At 43.5% G+C, this 13,701-nt stretch overlaps 1 protein-coding gene across 2 annotated transcripts in view; it reads right to left on the bottom strand.

Moving 5' to 3' along the window:
- Positions 1-13,701, bottom strand: part of LOC132397398 (Wilms tumor protein homolog) — a 144,424-nt gene that overhangs the window by 48,332 nt on the left and 82,391 nt on the right. For both annotated transcript variants that reach the window (XM_059976119.1, XM_059976120.1), the window contains exon 4: positions 6,809-6,911. In XM_059976119.1, the coding sequence (XP_059832102.1) occupies positions 6,809-6,911 (103 nt within the window). The remainder of the gene's footprint in view (positions 1-6,808; positions 6,912-13,701) is intronic.

Here is a 13,701-nt window from a genome sequence, read left to right as displayed (position 1 = left end):
TACTGTGCTGCCCCGGTCAGTGGGTTGCTGAACAATGTGCCTTACTGGGCCGGCAGGGCCTGTTCCACACTTGACCTCTCAATAAAATAAAACAGAAATGGAGGAGTGCAGCAGGTAGTGCTGCTACCTTAGAACACCAGGGACCAAGGTCTGAACCGAACCTTCGGTGCTGTGCAGGTAGAGCTTTTATGCTCTTCCTGTGACCTCTCCCTCATCTGGTAGGTTATTTAGTTACTATAAGTTACCTTATTCAAAGTCAAGTTTGAGCTCCTGTATATGTATGCATGGGTGCAACGGGGAACTTCCATGCATCAGCATCACAAACAATTAGCATTGGAGGCACAACTTTCACAAAATTAAACATAAGTTATGTACAATTTTTACAAGAAGCAACACAACTGCAGTAAAAAAAAAGTCCACTGTGGAGAGAAGCAACCGTGCCGTGGCCGGTCGCAAGCCAGGCTGCAGAGGGAGGAGGGTTGGCAGGAGGCTGGCCGTACCGTCTCGTCACAGCTCAATGCTATAAAAGCACCAGCCCAAGTTCCCAAGACCTCATCCCTGGAAGAAGGATCTGCGAAGGTAAGCTACACCTGGGGTCGACTTGAAAGACTATCCCAGGACAGGGGACTCTGGGGAGTTGTTGGGGGCAGCCCATGCCCCAGTTGGGTTGGTGGGCTGAAGTAAGTCAGTAATGCAAAGTGGTCAATTGGTTGCCATACTGAGGTAGTGATTATGGTTGTGCAGGTTGTTCCAAGGGAACAGGTGCTTTCCCTGCACTGCCAGGGATGGTGGAAGAGGCAGATACGTTAAGAGACTCTTGGATAAGCACATGGATGAAGAACGATTGGAGGGGCTTGTGAGAGGTAAGAGTTGGATTAATTTTAGAATAGGTTAAAAGGTCAGCACTACATCGTTGGCCAATGGGCCTGTGTTGTGCTGTACTTCTCTAATTTCTATGTTCCATCTGTTCTATTTCTGAACCCAGTGGTTTGGGACTTCAGGCTTCTGTACCTCCTGCCCAAATGTACTGAGAGACAACGGTCATGACCAGCATATGTGAATCTTTAATGATTGATGTAGTTTTCTTGAGCCAACACCTCATGTACATACTTTTAATGGTGGGGAGGGATATCCCCGTAATGTGATGGTGGGGAGGGAAATCCTCGTGATGTAATGGTGGGGAGAAATATCCCCGTGATGTAATGGTGGGGAGAGATAACCCCGTGATGTGATGGTGGGGAGGAATATCCTCGTGATGTAATGGTGGGGAGGGATATCCCTGTGATGTAATGGTGGGGAGGGATATCCCTATGATGTAATGGTGGGGAGGAATATCCCTGTGATGTAATGGTGTGGAGGGATAACCCCATGATGTAATAGTGGGGAGGGATATCCCTGTGATGTAATGGTGTGGAGGGATATCCCTGTGATGTAATGGTGGGGAGGGATAACCCCGTGATGTAATGGTGGGGAGGGGTAATCCCATGATGTAATGGTGGGGAGGGATATCCTCGTGATGTAATGGTGGGGAGGGATATCCCTGTGATGTAATGGTGGGGAGGGATATCCTCATGATGTAATGGTGGGGAGGGATATCCCCGTGATGTAATGGTGGGGAGAGATATCCCTGTGATGTAATGGTGGGGAGGGATACCCTCGTGGTGGGGAGGGATATCCTCATGATGTAATGGTGGGGAGGGATATCCCTGTGATGTAATGGCCTGAGGTTGTGAAATGTAGGGGAATAAGATTGAAGCCTCAAACCCAACAGGTTAAATGGCCTTATTCTGTGCCACAGTAAGCAAAGATTAAGCTTTACCAGTCACCCCTACTACCACAGAGGACAACAGGTGTTTGGGAACATTACTCTCTGCGAAGATGGAAATACTTTCAGAATCACAATCAGAATCATGTTTATTAACACTGGCACTGTATGTCATGAAATTTGTTGTAAGGCATCAAGAGTATATGACAATACATAATAATTATTATTGTAAATTACAGTAAGAAATATATATACACACAGACACAGATAGTTAGATATATGAATATATAGCCATTTCCTCTCGAGAAAAAGTCCTGGCTGGCTAAGCCTATCCTTATAAGACATGCTCTCTAATCCAGACAACATCCTGGTAAATCTCCTCTGCACCCTCTCTAAAGCTTCCACATCCTTCCTGCCTCTAATGTTGCCGGGTGTGAACCAATGGGTTCAAAGCAGAGTTCTCTACACCAGAACTCCTAAAATGAAGCAAGGGAGGAGGAATACTGGAGAGATTCCTTCATATCAATATAATTGAAAGAGTTCAGAGAAAACTTACAGTGAATTTTCCAGGACTCGAAGACCTGAGATGCAGAGAAATGTAAAATAGTTTAGGACTTTATTCCCTGGAGCGTAGGAGAATAATGGGAAATTAATGGACGTATACAAAATTATGAAGGGTATAAATGGGGTGAGCGCAAGCAGTCTTTTACATTGAGGTTGGATGAGACAGAGGTCATAAGCTAAAGATGGAAGTTGAAATATTTAAGAGGAACCTGAGTGTTAACTCCTCCACTCAAAGGCTGGTGATTGTGTGGAACGAGCTGCCAGCAGTAGTGGATGAGGGCCTGATTGAAACGTTGAGAAGTTTGGGTAAGTACATGAAGGAGAGAGGTATGGAGGGCTATGGTCCAGGTGTGGATCAATAAGAACAGGCAGAATAATAGTTCAGCAAAGCTAGATGGGTTGATGTCTCTGTGCTCTATGACTATAATTGATAACTTGTATGATGGGCCTGTCAAAAGAGGAAAACCTGAATAGATTTAATCTCAATGAAAGTTCAAAGTAAATTTCTTAGCAAAGTACAAATTTACCACCATATACAACCCTGTGATTTGTTTCCTTGTGGGCATATATGGTAAATCCAAAAGACACAAGAGTATCAATGGAAGATCGCACCCACGAGGACAGCTGAACAACCAACATGCAAAGAACAACAAACTGTGCAAATACAAAAGAGAAAAAATAGTAACAAATAAACAATAAATGAAATGAAGAATCCTTGATTGTGAGTCTATAGGTTGTGGGAACAGTTCAGTGATAGGGCAAGTGAAGTTGAGTGAAGTTATACCTTCTGGTTCAAGAACTGTTCCTGAACTGAGTGGTGTGGGTCCTGAGGCTCCTGTACCTTCTCCCTGATGGCAGCAATGAGAAGAGAGCATGTCCTGGGTGGTGGGGTCCCTGATGATGGATTCTGCTTTCCTGTGACAACACTCTATGTAGATGTATTCAATGGCAGGGAGGGCTTTTCCCATGATAGACTGGACCGTATCCGTTACTTCTGATAAGATTTTCTCTTCAAGGGTATTTGTGTTTCCATACCAGGCTGTGATGCAACCAGTCAATAAACTCTCCACCACACAACTATATAAGTTAGCCGAAGTTTTAGTTATCATGCCGAAACTTTGCAAACTTCGAAGGAAGTAAACACGCAGCCCTGCTTTTTCCATAGTTCTCAAATGTTAAGAAGACTAAGAAATTCTCCCAATGATGATTCCAACTTCAATCAAAAATAGGAATAGTGAAAATGGGGGCTTGATGGTTGGCACAGACTTGGTGGGCCAATCTTTCAAGATGTCCCTTGGCAGCCTGTAGCTCGCTGTAACTCCATGAAATGCATAGGTTCTGAATGGGATGTCATAGGACAAACTGTGAGGCTGTTTCCCCTTGAGGGATATCTAGTATTAGGGTACACAGCTTCAGAATAAGGGAATAAGATGTAGATGAGGAAGAATTTCTTCTCTTGGGCAGCCATGAACCTTTGTCATTCACTACCCAGAGAACTATTCAACAATGAGATGGATCAACTATTAAAATGCTTTACTTTGGAGGTCATGGAGGAAAGTAAAGTTAAGACCTGTGATCAGATCAACTCTGATCTTATTGGATGGCAGAGAAGATGGGCAATGCTGTATTCTGCTCCTCCTTCTTATGCCTGTAATCTAGAAAACATGTTAATTTTCAGAGTCCTGCGGATCATTCTCCTCCTTTTAAGATTAAACATAGGAGATTCTGCAGATGCTGGAAATTCAGAGTAACACACTCACATGCAAAATGTTGGAGGAACTCAGTAAGTCGGGCAGCAGCTATGGCGAGGAATAAACTGTCATCATTTCAGGCCAAGGCCCTTCTTTAGGACCAGCTTAACGTTGACTATTCATTCCCTTCCACAGGCACTGCCTGACCTGCTCAGTTCCTCGGGCACTTTGTGGATTAATGTGCATTCCACAAGAGCCCATGAAATGGTAGAGAATTAATTAAAATAATAAGTGTAGATTAATTAAAATAATAAATGTGGGTAGAAGTCTTTGTCTTTCCATTTGCAGTCCTATATACACACACAATGGATTCTGATTAATTAGGTCATTTGTTAATTGGGGCTGCTGTTTCTTTGGGACAAATCTTAAAGAAAAAATCTAATTGAGAAAGTAGCCAGGATTCCCTTCGTTTATTTGGGGCACTATGCCGTTTAATTGGGACAGTTGAGTGTTGCCGAAGCTTCTAACTAGCGCCAGTCATGTGCATTTCTCGGCTGTTAGACACTATGCCATCTTTGGATTGAACAGCTTTTTAAAATAACACCAGTTGCATGTGTTAGTGATGAAAAAGCAGTGATTTTTGTCACTGATAGTTGGTGAGAAATAAGCAGTAAGACAGTTCAAAACTGTTCTGCTTCCTGCAGTTTCAAACATTCAGGTTGGAGATGCCAGAAAAGGCCAAGAGAGAAAATGAAACAATTCCACTACTTCAACAAGTTAGGAACTATAAAGAATTCAAAGGCATCAACAATCTTCTTGAATGTTACAATGAAAATGAAGATTTGGAAGATGCAATAATTGAAAGCATTGTATGAAGGCAGTCCATTATCTGCTCTGGGAGTCTGCACTGATTTTGTTTATTTGCAGTCAATCCAAACAGTACAGCAGTGAACACTAGATGATTTCCCCCATCAATAACTATTAGGAACTAATACACAGTTTTATAGTACCGTAGAAGTATTAGTAGTGTTCTAATTTGTTCTATATTTTGATTTTTATATATAATTTGTTAATCAGTTAAACATTAGTTTGCTTTTTTTAATACTTTTTTAACTATTTCCATGAAACTTTGGGCTCATTGGGACAGCCACTTAATTGGGCCAAGAAGTACTGATCCCAGTGTTTCCTGATTAATTGGAATCCACTGTATATTTAAATTTATTAGGAGATTGCTATGGTGTGTAAGTCAGGGCACAGCATAAAAACAACAACATTCAACAATTACACAATATTCAATAATAATAAAGAATCATATAAATTCTTTCGATGATGTTGGACAGTGTTACCAAGGCTCTGCGTTTATAGATTTAGACTATGGATTATGGATTTTTTCAGTCTAATGTTTTTTTATATTCTGTGTCTTTTGCCTATTCTTTCTCGTTGTTTTTCTTTGTGCGGGGGGTGGGCTTTGGGTGTCGATGGTCTTGTTACATTTTGTGGAGGAGGGGGATTGGGGAGCTGTTGATTGTTCTTCGCTCTTTTTTTGTGTGGGGGGAGGGTGGGCTTGCTGGTTCTCTTTAAACTGACTTCCATGGTTTTCTTTGATCCTTGGCTATCTGGAGAAGATGTATGTTGTAGTTGTTTACAGCATACATACTTTGATAATAAATAAACCTCTGAAACTTTGAAAATAAACTTAGAGGTTAAAGTACGGATATGGAATAACATGTAAATAAATATATTAGTACCAGCAATTATTTATAATGTAAACAGCATTATAAAAAGTGGTTTAAAGTATCTATAGTGCAGGGATGGGGGGGGTAATAGATGGAGGGGAGTGGGCGGCTAACTAGAATGGTGAATCAGATTAACTACCTGGGGAAATGGGTTTGAGAGGAATAATAAATTAGTCATGATGGAATGGCAGAACAGACATGATGGGCCCAATGGCCTAATTTGTTCCTATATCTAATGGTCTTATAGGAAGAATCTTTTAAGATGGCATGAAGTTTTTGGTTAATTAGCCCTAAAGCACTTTCCAGAAGGGAGTTTATGGAAAAGGCAGATTGCTGGGTGAGTTGTGTCTAGAAAAATGCAATGGATTATAACCTCTCTTCTCTTTATTATGCAATTGCCTTATCCTTGGAGCCTAAAGCACCATCTGTTTGGAAGAGTGCAGAAAGCAACTCTATAGTGTCAGTGGGGTCAAAGTGTTCACATTTTCATTTTCCATCGACAAAAACCATGGCACAGATAGAAGTGTGTTGTAAAGTCAGGGTGTGAATCATGGTCTCCCCATCAGAGAGGAAGTCATAAATAACCTGCTCTATCAGTGGTTGTGATATATCAGAGAGAAAGGTTTCACTGAGAAGATAATGTAATGATTAATATTCAGAATGAAGTACAACAAGTGCAGATAAAATCAGTACTGATTGAAACTATTCTGCCAATTTCTCAACTATCTCCAGCAGACTGGGGTGATAGTTGTAAATCTTCAGACAGCTGCCAACTTGACTGGTTTGCAAGCCGATGATAGAATGAGTGTCAAATCCACATATTTTTTTCAATCTGCTGATACAAAACAGGATCTCTTGTCTGCTGCTCCCTCGGCACTGGGAATACCTCAAATTAGAACCATCTGCATACACAAGTGGTCTTGTAGTTCCATCTACTTTTCACACTGCCTGCAGTCGGCTTTCTCAAGGAGTCAAGCGCAAAAAGAGTTGGGTTGGGTTTCTCAGAAAACAACAGAGAAACATATGGCGGAACATAAGCCAGTATTACTCACCTGAAGCCCTCGGAAGACACCGTGCGTGTGTATTCTGTACTGCGTGCTACAGCTGTACAACATCGGAGCGTTGTGATTGTCAGTCTCGTATCCTGCTGTGTGGCTGAAAACAAGTGATTGGTCAGTCAGGATAGGATGGCAGAACTATGATCATATTTCCCCCTCCATTTACTAAATCCTAAAGACTTTAAAGATGATCTTTATTTGTTGCACATACAGCGAAATTTCATTTGCATGATTGACCAACACAGTTCGAGGATGTGCAGAGGGCAACCCACAAGTATTATCTTGCTTCCAGTGCCAGCATTTTGCTTTTAAAAACATGGTGACAATTATTCCTATAACAACAAAATGTAGGACAAGTCACATTAGAAATCTATGCAGTTCTTTTCACCCTTTCAGGATGTTTCAGTCTTTCACAGAGAACGGTATTTTTTTAAAACACAGGTCAGTTACTGTTGTACCAAAGTACCCTCTGCAAAGATCCAAAAGATTCAAGATTCAGGATTCAAGCTGAACCCACATAAAATGCTGGAAGAATTCAGCAGATCAGGCAGATCTCTGGAAAGGAATACAGAGTTAATGTTTCAGGCCAAGACCCTTCATCGTGACCTTTGACCCTTGGATCAAGATAGTCTATTGTCATTCTTCGGTATATGAGTGTAAAGGAGAACAAGATGGTTGTTACTCCGGATCTGATGTAGCATAAAAAATACAATATATGTAAAGATAAAATAAAATCTGTAAAACACAATGTACAGTAACTATACATATGATTATCATATACATATACATGGACAGATTGTACGTACATAAAGTGAAACTAGGTGCAGGACATGAGGTGACCCTGACAGGAAATGACAAAGTGACTCATGGCTAAAGGAACTCTTCGAGGCAGCAACAGGGTATATGAAAACAGGGTAAAGCAGTGACTGTCAGTGTAAGTATGAGGTGTGGGGAGTAAGTGTAACTTCATGGGGGAGAGGTGAACGGTGCTGAGGGGCTGTGGAGAGGGATTGTCCCAAAAGCAGCACAATTATCATCTAACATGAGGAAATCTGCAGATGCGGGAAGTTCAAGCAACACACACAAAATGCTAGTGGAACGCAGTAGGCCGGGCAGCATCTATAGGGAGAAGCACTGTCGACGTTTCGGGCCAAGACCCATTGTCAGCTGCCTGGCCTGCTGCGTTCCACTATTATCATCTACCTGGCCACCTGCTTTAGTGAAGTTGTTTGATGGGCAAACATTAGCTAGGACACCAGGGAGAACTTCCATCCTCTTCTACAAAAGGCATCATGGAATATTTTGCATTAATGAATTCACTCTAGCTTTTACTAGAATCCTTGAAGCTTCTCTTGGTCCTGCAGAACAGGGAACAGTTCCAGCAGGGCCGGTGGCCCACTGTCTATGCAAACCATGATGCCATTTTAAATAATGAAGGGTCTCGGCCCAGAGAATCGCCTGTTTGTTTCCCTCTGTGGATGTTGCTGACTTACTCCATCATTTTGTTTGTGTTACTCAGAGATAACTATCCAAGTTTGCCAACCTCTCCTTATACCTAATTCTGAGTTCTTCTGCACCCTCTCCACATCTTTCCTATAATGCAGCAACCAGAACTGCAGATGTTATTCCAAATCCGGCCTAACCAAAGTTCTGTAAGACGATAAGACTTAGGAGCTGAACTGGGCAACCATGCACTTAAGGTGAGAGGGGGTAAGTTCATAGGAGATAAGTGGGGCTATTTTGTTTAAAACAGTGAAGAGTGGGTGCCTTCAGTGTGCTGCCTGGGGTAGTGGCAGAAGCAAATATGACAGAGGCATTCTAGAGGCTCTTAGACAGGCAGATGAATGCATGAACGAGCGGGAAATGCAAGGATACGAACATTGTGTAGGCAGAAGTTAGTTTACAAACACAGGAAAATCTGCAGGTGCTGGAAATCCAAATTAACACACAGAAAATGCTGGAGGAACTCAGCAGGTCAGGCAGCATCTATGGAAATGAGTAAACAGTTGATATCTCGGGCCGACCCTTGATCAAGACTGGAAAGGAAGGGGAAGATGCCAGAATAAAAAGGTGGGGGGGAGGGGAAGGAGGACAGCTAGAAGGTGATAAGTGGCCAGGTGGGTGGGAAAGGTAAAGGGCTGGAGAGAAAGGAATCCAATCGGAGAGGAGAGTGGACCAAAGGAGGAAGGAAAGGAGGAGGGGACCTGGGGGGGGGGGGTGATAGACTGGTGAGGAGAGGTAGGAGGCCAGAGTGGGAATAGAAGAAGAAGGGAGGACGTTTGGGAAAAAATTGTTTACTGGAAAGAGAAATTGATGCTCATGCCATCAGATTGGAGTCTACCCTGAAGGAATACAAGGTGTTGCTCCTCCACCCTGAGGGTGGCCTCACCTTAGCACAAGATGAAGCCATACACCAACAGGTCAGAACAGGAATGGAATCGGAATTAAAATATTTGTTGGGTAGGTGTGTGTGTGTGGCCTCTGTTGGTCGTGGTCAACCATGGGTACTGTGCCTCTGATAGTCACTGAGCTGCAGTGGCTTCTCCAGGGTGCAAGCCAGGTCAGAGTTGATATGGAGATCCGTCTGTTGCCCACGCAGTGGGACCCCTCTCTCCATGCTGACGACAGGTCCAAAGGAACGACGGGAGTCGATACGGTTTGGTGCCAGCAGCGTCGCAGGAGTTGCCGTGCCGGTGCTGGGTACAGCAGTCAGCCGCCTTCGGGACTCCGACTCCGGGCATTTCCTCGGGGCGTACTCCTGAAGCCTTTCCCGTGAGCAGGTATAGCCGCAAGGCAGCGGAGGTTTGAAATCGGAGTTTTCCTTCTCCTAGATGAGCTACCATCCATTGTTAACAAGCCCCATCTGCCCGGAGCAACTGGTTTTAAGGCGCCAGTGGCCTGCCTTTGCCCTTTCTGTCAGTGAGAACCTCACAGGAGAGAATTAAGTTGAAGTAGGGCAATTTATGAAAGCACTAGGCAGGAACTAGGGAAAGTTAATTGGGAAAAGATGCTTTTGGGAAAGCCCACATCTGACATGTGGAGGATGTTTAAAGACCGACTGCACAGAGTACAGGACAGGTATGTTCACGTCAGAAGGAAGGACAAGGATGGCAAGGTAAGAGAACCTTGGATGTGGCGAGAGGTGATGAATTTAGTCAAGAAGAAAATGGAAAAGTATGTAACGTTTAGAAAGCTAGAATCAAATAGAATCCTTGAGGATTATAAAGAAGCCAGAAGAGAAGTCAGGAAGGGAATTAGAAAAGCCAGGAGGGGCCATGACAAGTCCTTGGCAAGTAGGATTAAAGAGAATACAAAGACATTGTATACATTCATCAAGAGCAGGAGGATAACCAGGAAGAGGGTGGGGGGGGAGGACATGTTTTTGGATATGGAGGATGCGGTGAGGTCCTTAATGTGTATTTTACATCAATGTTTACCATGGTGGATAGGGAGATCAGTGCCAAGTATATTAATATGCTAGAGCATATAAAAGAGGAGATCGTGGTGTTTCCCTTAATGAGCATTAAGGTAGATAAATCCCCAGGGCCAGATGGAATATGCCCCAGATTATTGAGAGAGACAAGAGAAGAGATATCTGGGGCCTTCACTAATATCTTTGTTTCCTCTCTAGCCACAAGGCAAGGTCCCAGAGGACTGGCGAACGGCCAATGTTGTTCCAATAATCTTTGAGACTATAAACCGGGGAGCTGCACATCAATAGTAGGTAAGTTACTGAAGAGCATTCTTAGGTGTAGGATTTCTATGCATTTAGAAAGCCATGGCCTAATTAGAGCAAGCCAGCATGGCTTTGTGTGGGGCAAGTTGTGTCTTCCTAACTTGATTGAGTTCCCTCACCAGTGACAAGGGTGGTTGGTGAAGGTACAGCTGCTGATGGTGTCTACATGGATTTTAGTCAGGCATTTGATAAGGACCCTCATGAGAAGCTCATCAAGAAGATTAAGATGCATGGTGAATTGGCCGTTTGGATTAAAAACTGGCTTGCTCATAGAAGATAGGGAGGTAGTCGAAGGGATTTATTCTAGCTGGAAGTTTGTGATTGGTGGTGTATTGGAACCATTGCTGTTTAGACCATAAGACATAGGAGCAGAATTAGGCCACTCAGCCTATCAAGTCTGCTCCATCATTCCATCATGGCTGATCCTGGATCCCACTCAACCCCGTACACCTGCCATCTCACCATACCCTTTGATGCCCTAACCAATCAGGAAACTGTCAACTTCTGCCTTAAATATACCCATGGATTTGGTGTCCACCTCAGTGTGTGGCAGAGCATTCCACAGATTCACCACTCTCTAGCTATAAATATTCCTCCTTACCTCCGTTCTAAGAGGTCAGCCCACAACATTGAGGCTGTGCCCTCTAGTTCTAGATACCCCAACCAGAGGAAACATCCTCCCTAGATCCACTCTGTTTAGTCCTTTCAACATTCGATAGATTTCAATGAGATCTCACTGCATTCTTCTAAATTTCAGTGAGTAACCCGCCTCTTATATTAACCCCTTCATTCCTGGAATCATCCTCATGGAGGCAGAGTTAAGATGGAGCTAAACTTCTTAGGATGGTGGTGATTCCTTTGCTTGCATCTTCGGAAACAGCTCTACTTGGATCTTTAATATCTTTATTTTTCCCTTTCAAGGTTCTTTTGAGGGCCCTGACCTGGAGTTACACGCAGACTTCAGCTCTTTGTGGGAGTGGAGCCCGTTCTCGGGGTTTCAGGACCGGCCGTTGTTCAGCACACCAAGGGTTCGGCCTGAGAGTTGGCCTCGTGTTTGAAAGCCTAGGATCTTGGGGCTCTGGAGATGGGCAGATCGAGGGTCAGTGTCACGGCAGGAGACTCACGTGTCGTCAAGGAGGCTGGAAAATCTTTCGCTGTGGGCCAGAAGACCTAAGATCTTTGCGATCTTCAGGCACAGAACTTGTTAAAAGCGACGAAACAAGCTTTTTAACATCATAGAGTTGTTGTTATGTCTCCCGCTTACTGGGAAAATGGAGATACCTCCCTCGCCCTTATTGGGGAGAGAGAGAACCTGTGGTTTGTCGAATGCCGGATGAAATGCGATAGACTTTGAGTCTTTACTGTCGCTTAGCTCACGCTTGTGCTCGGTAGCGGGTGCACATTTTTTGCCAGGGGGCAGGGAGGGGCTATTGTTGCCTTGCTGTCACTTACGCACGGGAGGGGGGGAGTTGGGGGGACTTTGGGGTTCTCACGTTTAATTGTCATTCATTCTTTGGGGGCACTTCTCTGTTTTCGTGGATGTTTTGCGAAGAAAAAGCATTTCAGGATGTATATTGTATACATTTCTCTCACATTAAATTAGACCTTTGAATCTTTGAATGACCCTCCTCTGGACTCTCTCCAATGACAACACATCTTTTCTGAGATATGGGGCCTAAAATTGTTGACAACACACCAAGTGCGGCCTGACTAGTGTCTTATAAAATCTCAGTATTATCTCCTTGCTTTTATATTCTATTGCCCTTGACATAAATATCAACATTGCATTTGCCTTCTTTACCACAGACTCACCTGTAAATTAACTTTCTGGGAGTCTTGCAAGAGGACTCCCTCCGGACCTCTAATGTTTGAACCTTCTTCCCATTTAGATAATAGTCCGCATTATTGTTCCTTCTACCAAAATGCATATCATACGTTTCCCAACACTGTATTCCATCTGCCACTCTTTTGCCCATTCTTCTAATTTGTCTAAGTCCTGCTGCAATCGCACCTCTTCCTCAGCACCACCTACACCTCCATCCATCTTCATATCATCTGCAAACTTTGCCACAAAACCATCAATTCCATAAGACCATAAGACATAGGAGCAGAATTAGGCCATCTGGCTCATCGAGTCTGCTCCACCATTCAATCATGGCTGATCCTTTTTCTCTCCTCCTCAACCCCATTTCCCAGCCTTCTCCCCAAAACCTTTGGTAATTCCATTATCTAAATCATTGACAAACAATGTGAAAAGTAGCGATCTTAATACTGACCCCCATGGAACACCACTAGACACCAACAGCCAACCAGAAAAGGTCCCCTTTATTCCCACTCACTGCCTCTCGCCTGTCAGCCATTCCTCTATCCACGCCAGTATTTTTCCTGTAACGCTGTAGGATTTTATCTTGTTAAGCAGCCTCATGTGTGGCACCTTTTCAAATGCCTTCTGAAAATCCAATTAAATGACATCCACTGCCTCTCCTTTGTCCTTCCTGCTTGTTACTTCCTCGAAGGACTCAAACAGATTTGTCAGGCAAGATTTCCCATCACAGAAACCATGTTGACTTTGACTTATTTTATCATTAGTCTCAAAGTACCCCAAAACTTCATCCTTAGTAATAGACTTCAACACTTTCCCAACCACAGAGGTTTGGCTAACTAGCCTTTCTTTTCCCTTTTTCCCTCCTTGAAGAGTGGAGTGACATTTGCAATCTTACAGTCCTCTGGGACAATGCCAGAATCAAGTGCTTTTGAGAGATCATGACCAATGCATTCGCTATCTCTTCGGCAACCTCTTTCAGGACTCTGTGATGTATTCCATCTGGTCCAGGTGACTTATCCACCTTAAGACTTTTTAGTTAGCCTAGAACCTTTTCCTTTGTAATAACAATGGTACTCACTCCTGCTTCCTAACACTCATGGACTTCTGGCACATGCTAATGTCTTCCACAGTGAAGACTGATGCAAAGTACCTTTTAAGTTAATTCGCTATTTCTTTGTCCCCCATTACTACTTCACCAGCATCATTTTCCAGTGTTTGACATATATGGTCTGGGCACTGAGTTCAAAAGTCGGGAAGTTATGCTGCAGCTTTATAAGATTCCAGTTAGGTTGCATCTGAGTATTCTGGTTGCCCATTATTGGAAGG

Source organism: Hypanus sabinus, chromosome 7, assembly GCF_030144855.1.
Source record: "Hypanus sabinus isolate sHypSab1 chromosome 7, sHypSab1.hap1, whole genome shotgun sequence".
Taxonomy (NCBI): domain Eukaryota; kingdom Metazoa; phylum Chordata; class Chondrichthyes; order Myliobatiformes; family Dasyatidae; genus Hypanus; species Hypanus sabinus.
The sequence above is the reverse complement of the archived record's forward strand: the minus strand, read 5'-3'. Positions and strand labels throughout refer to the sequence as shown.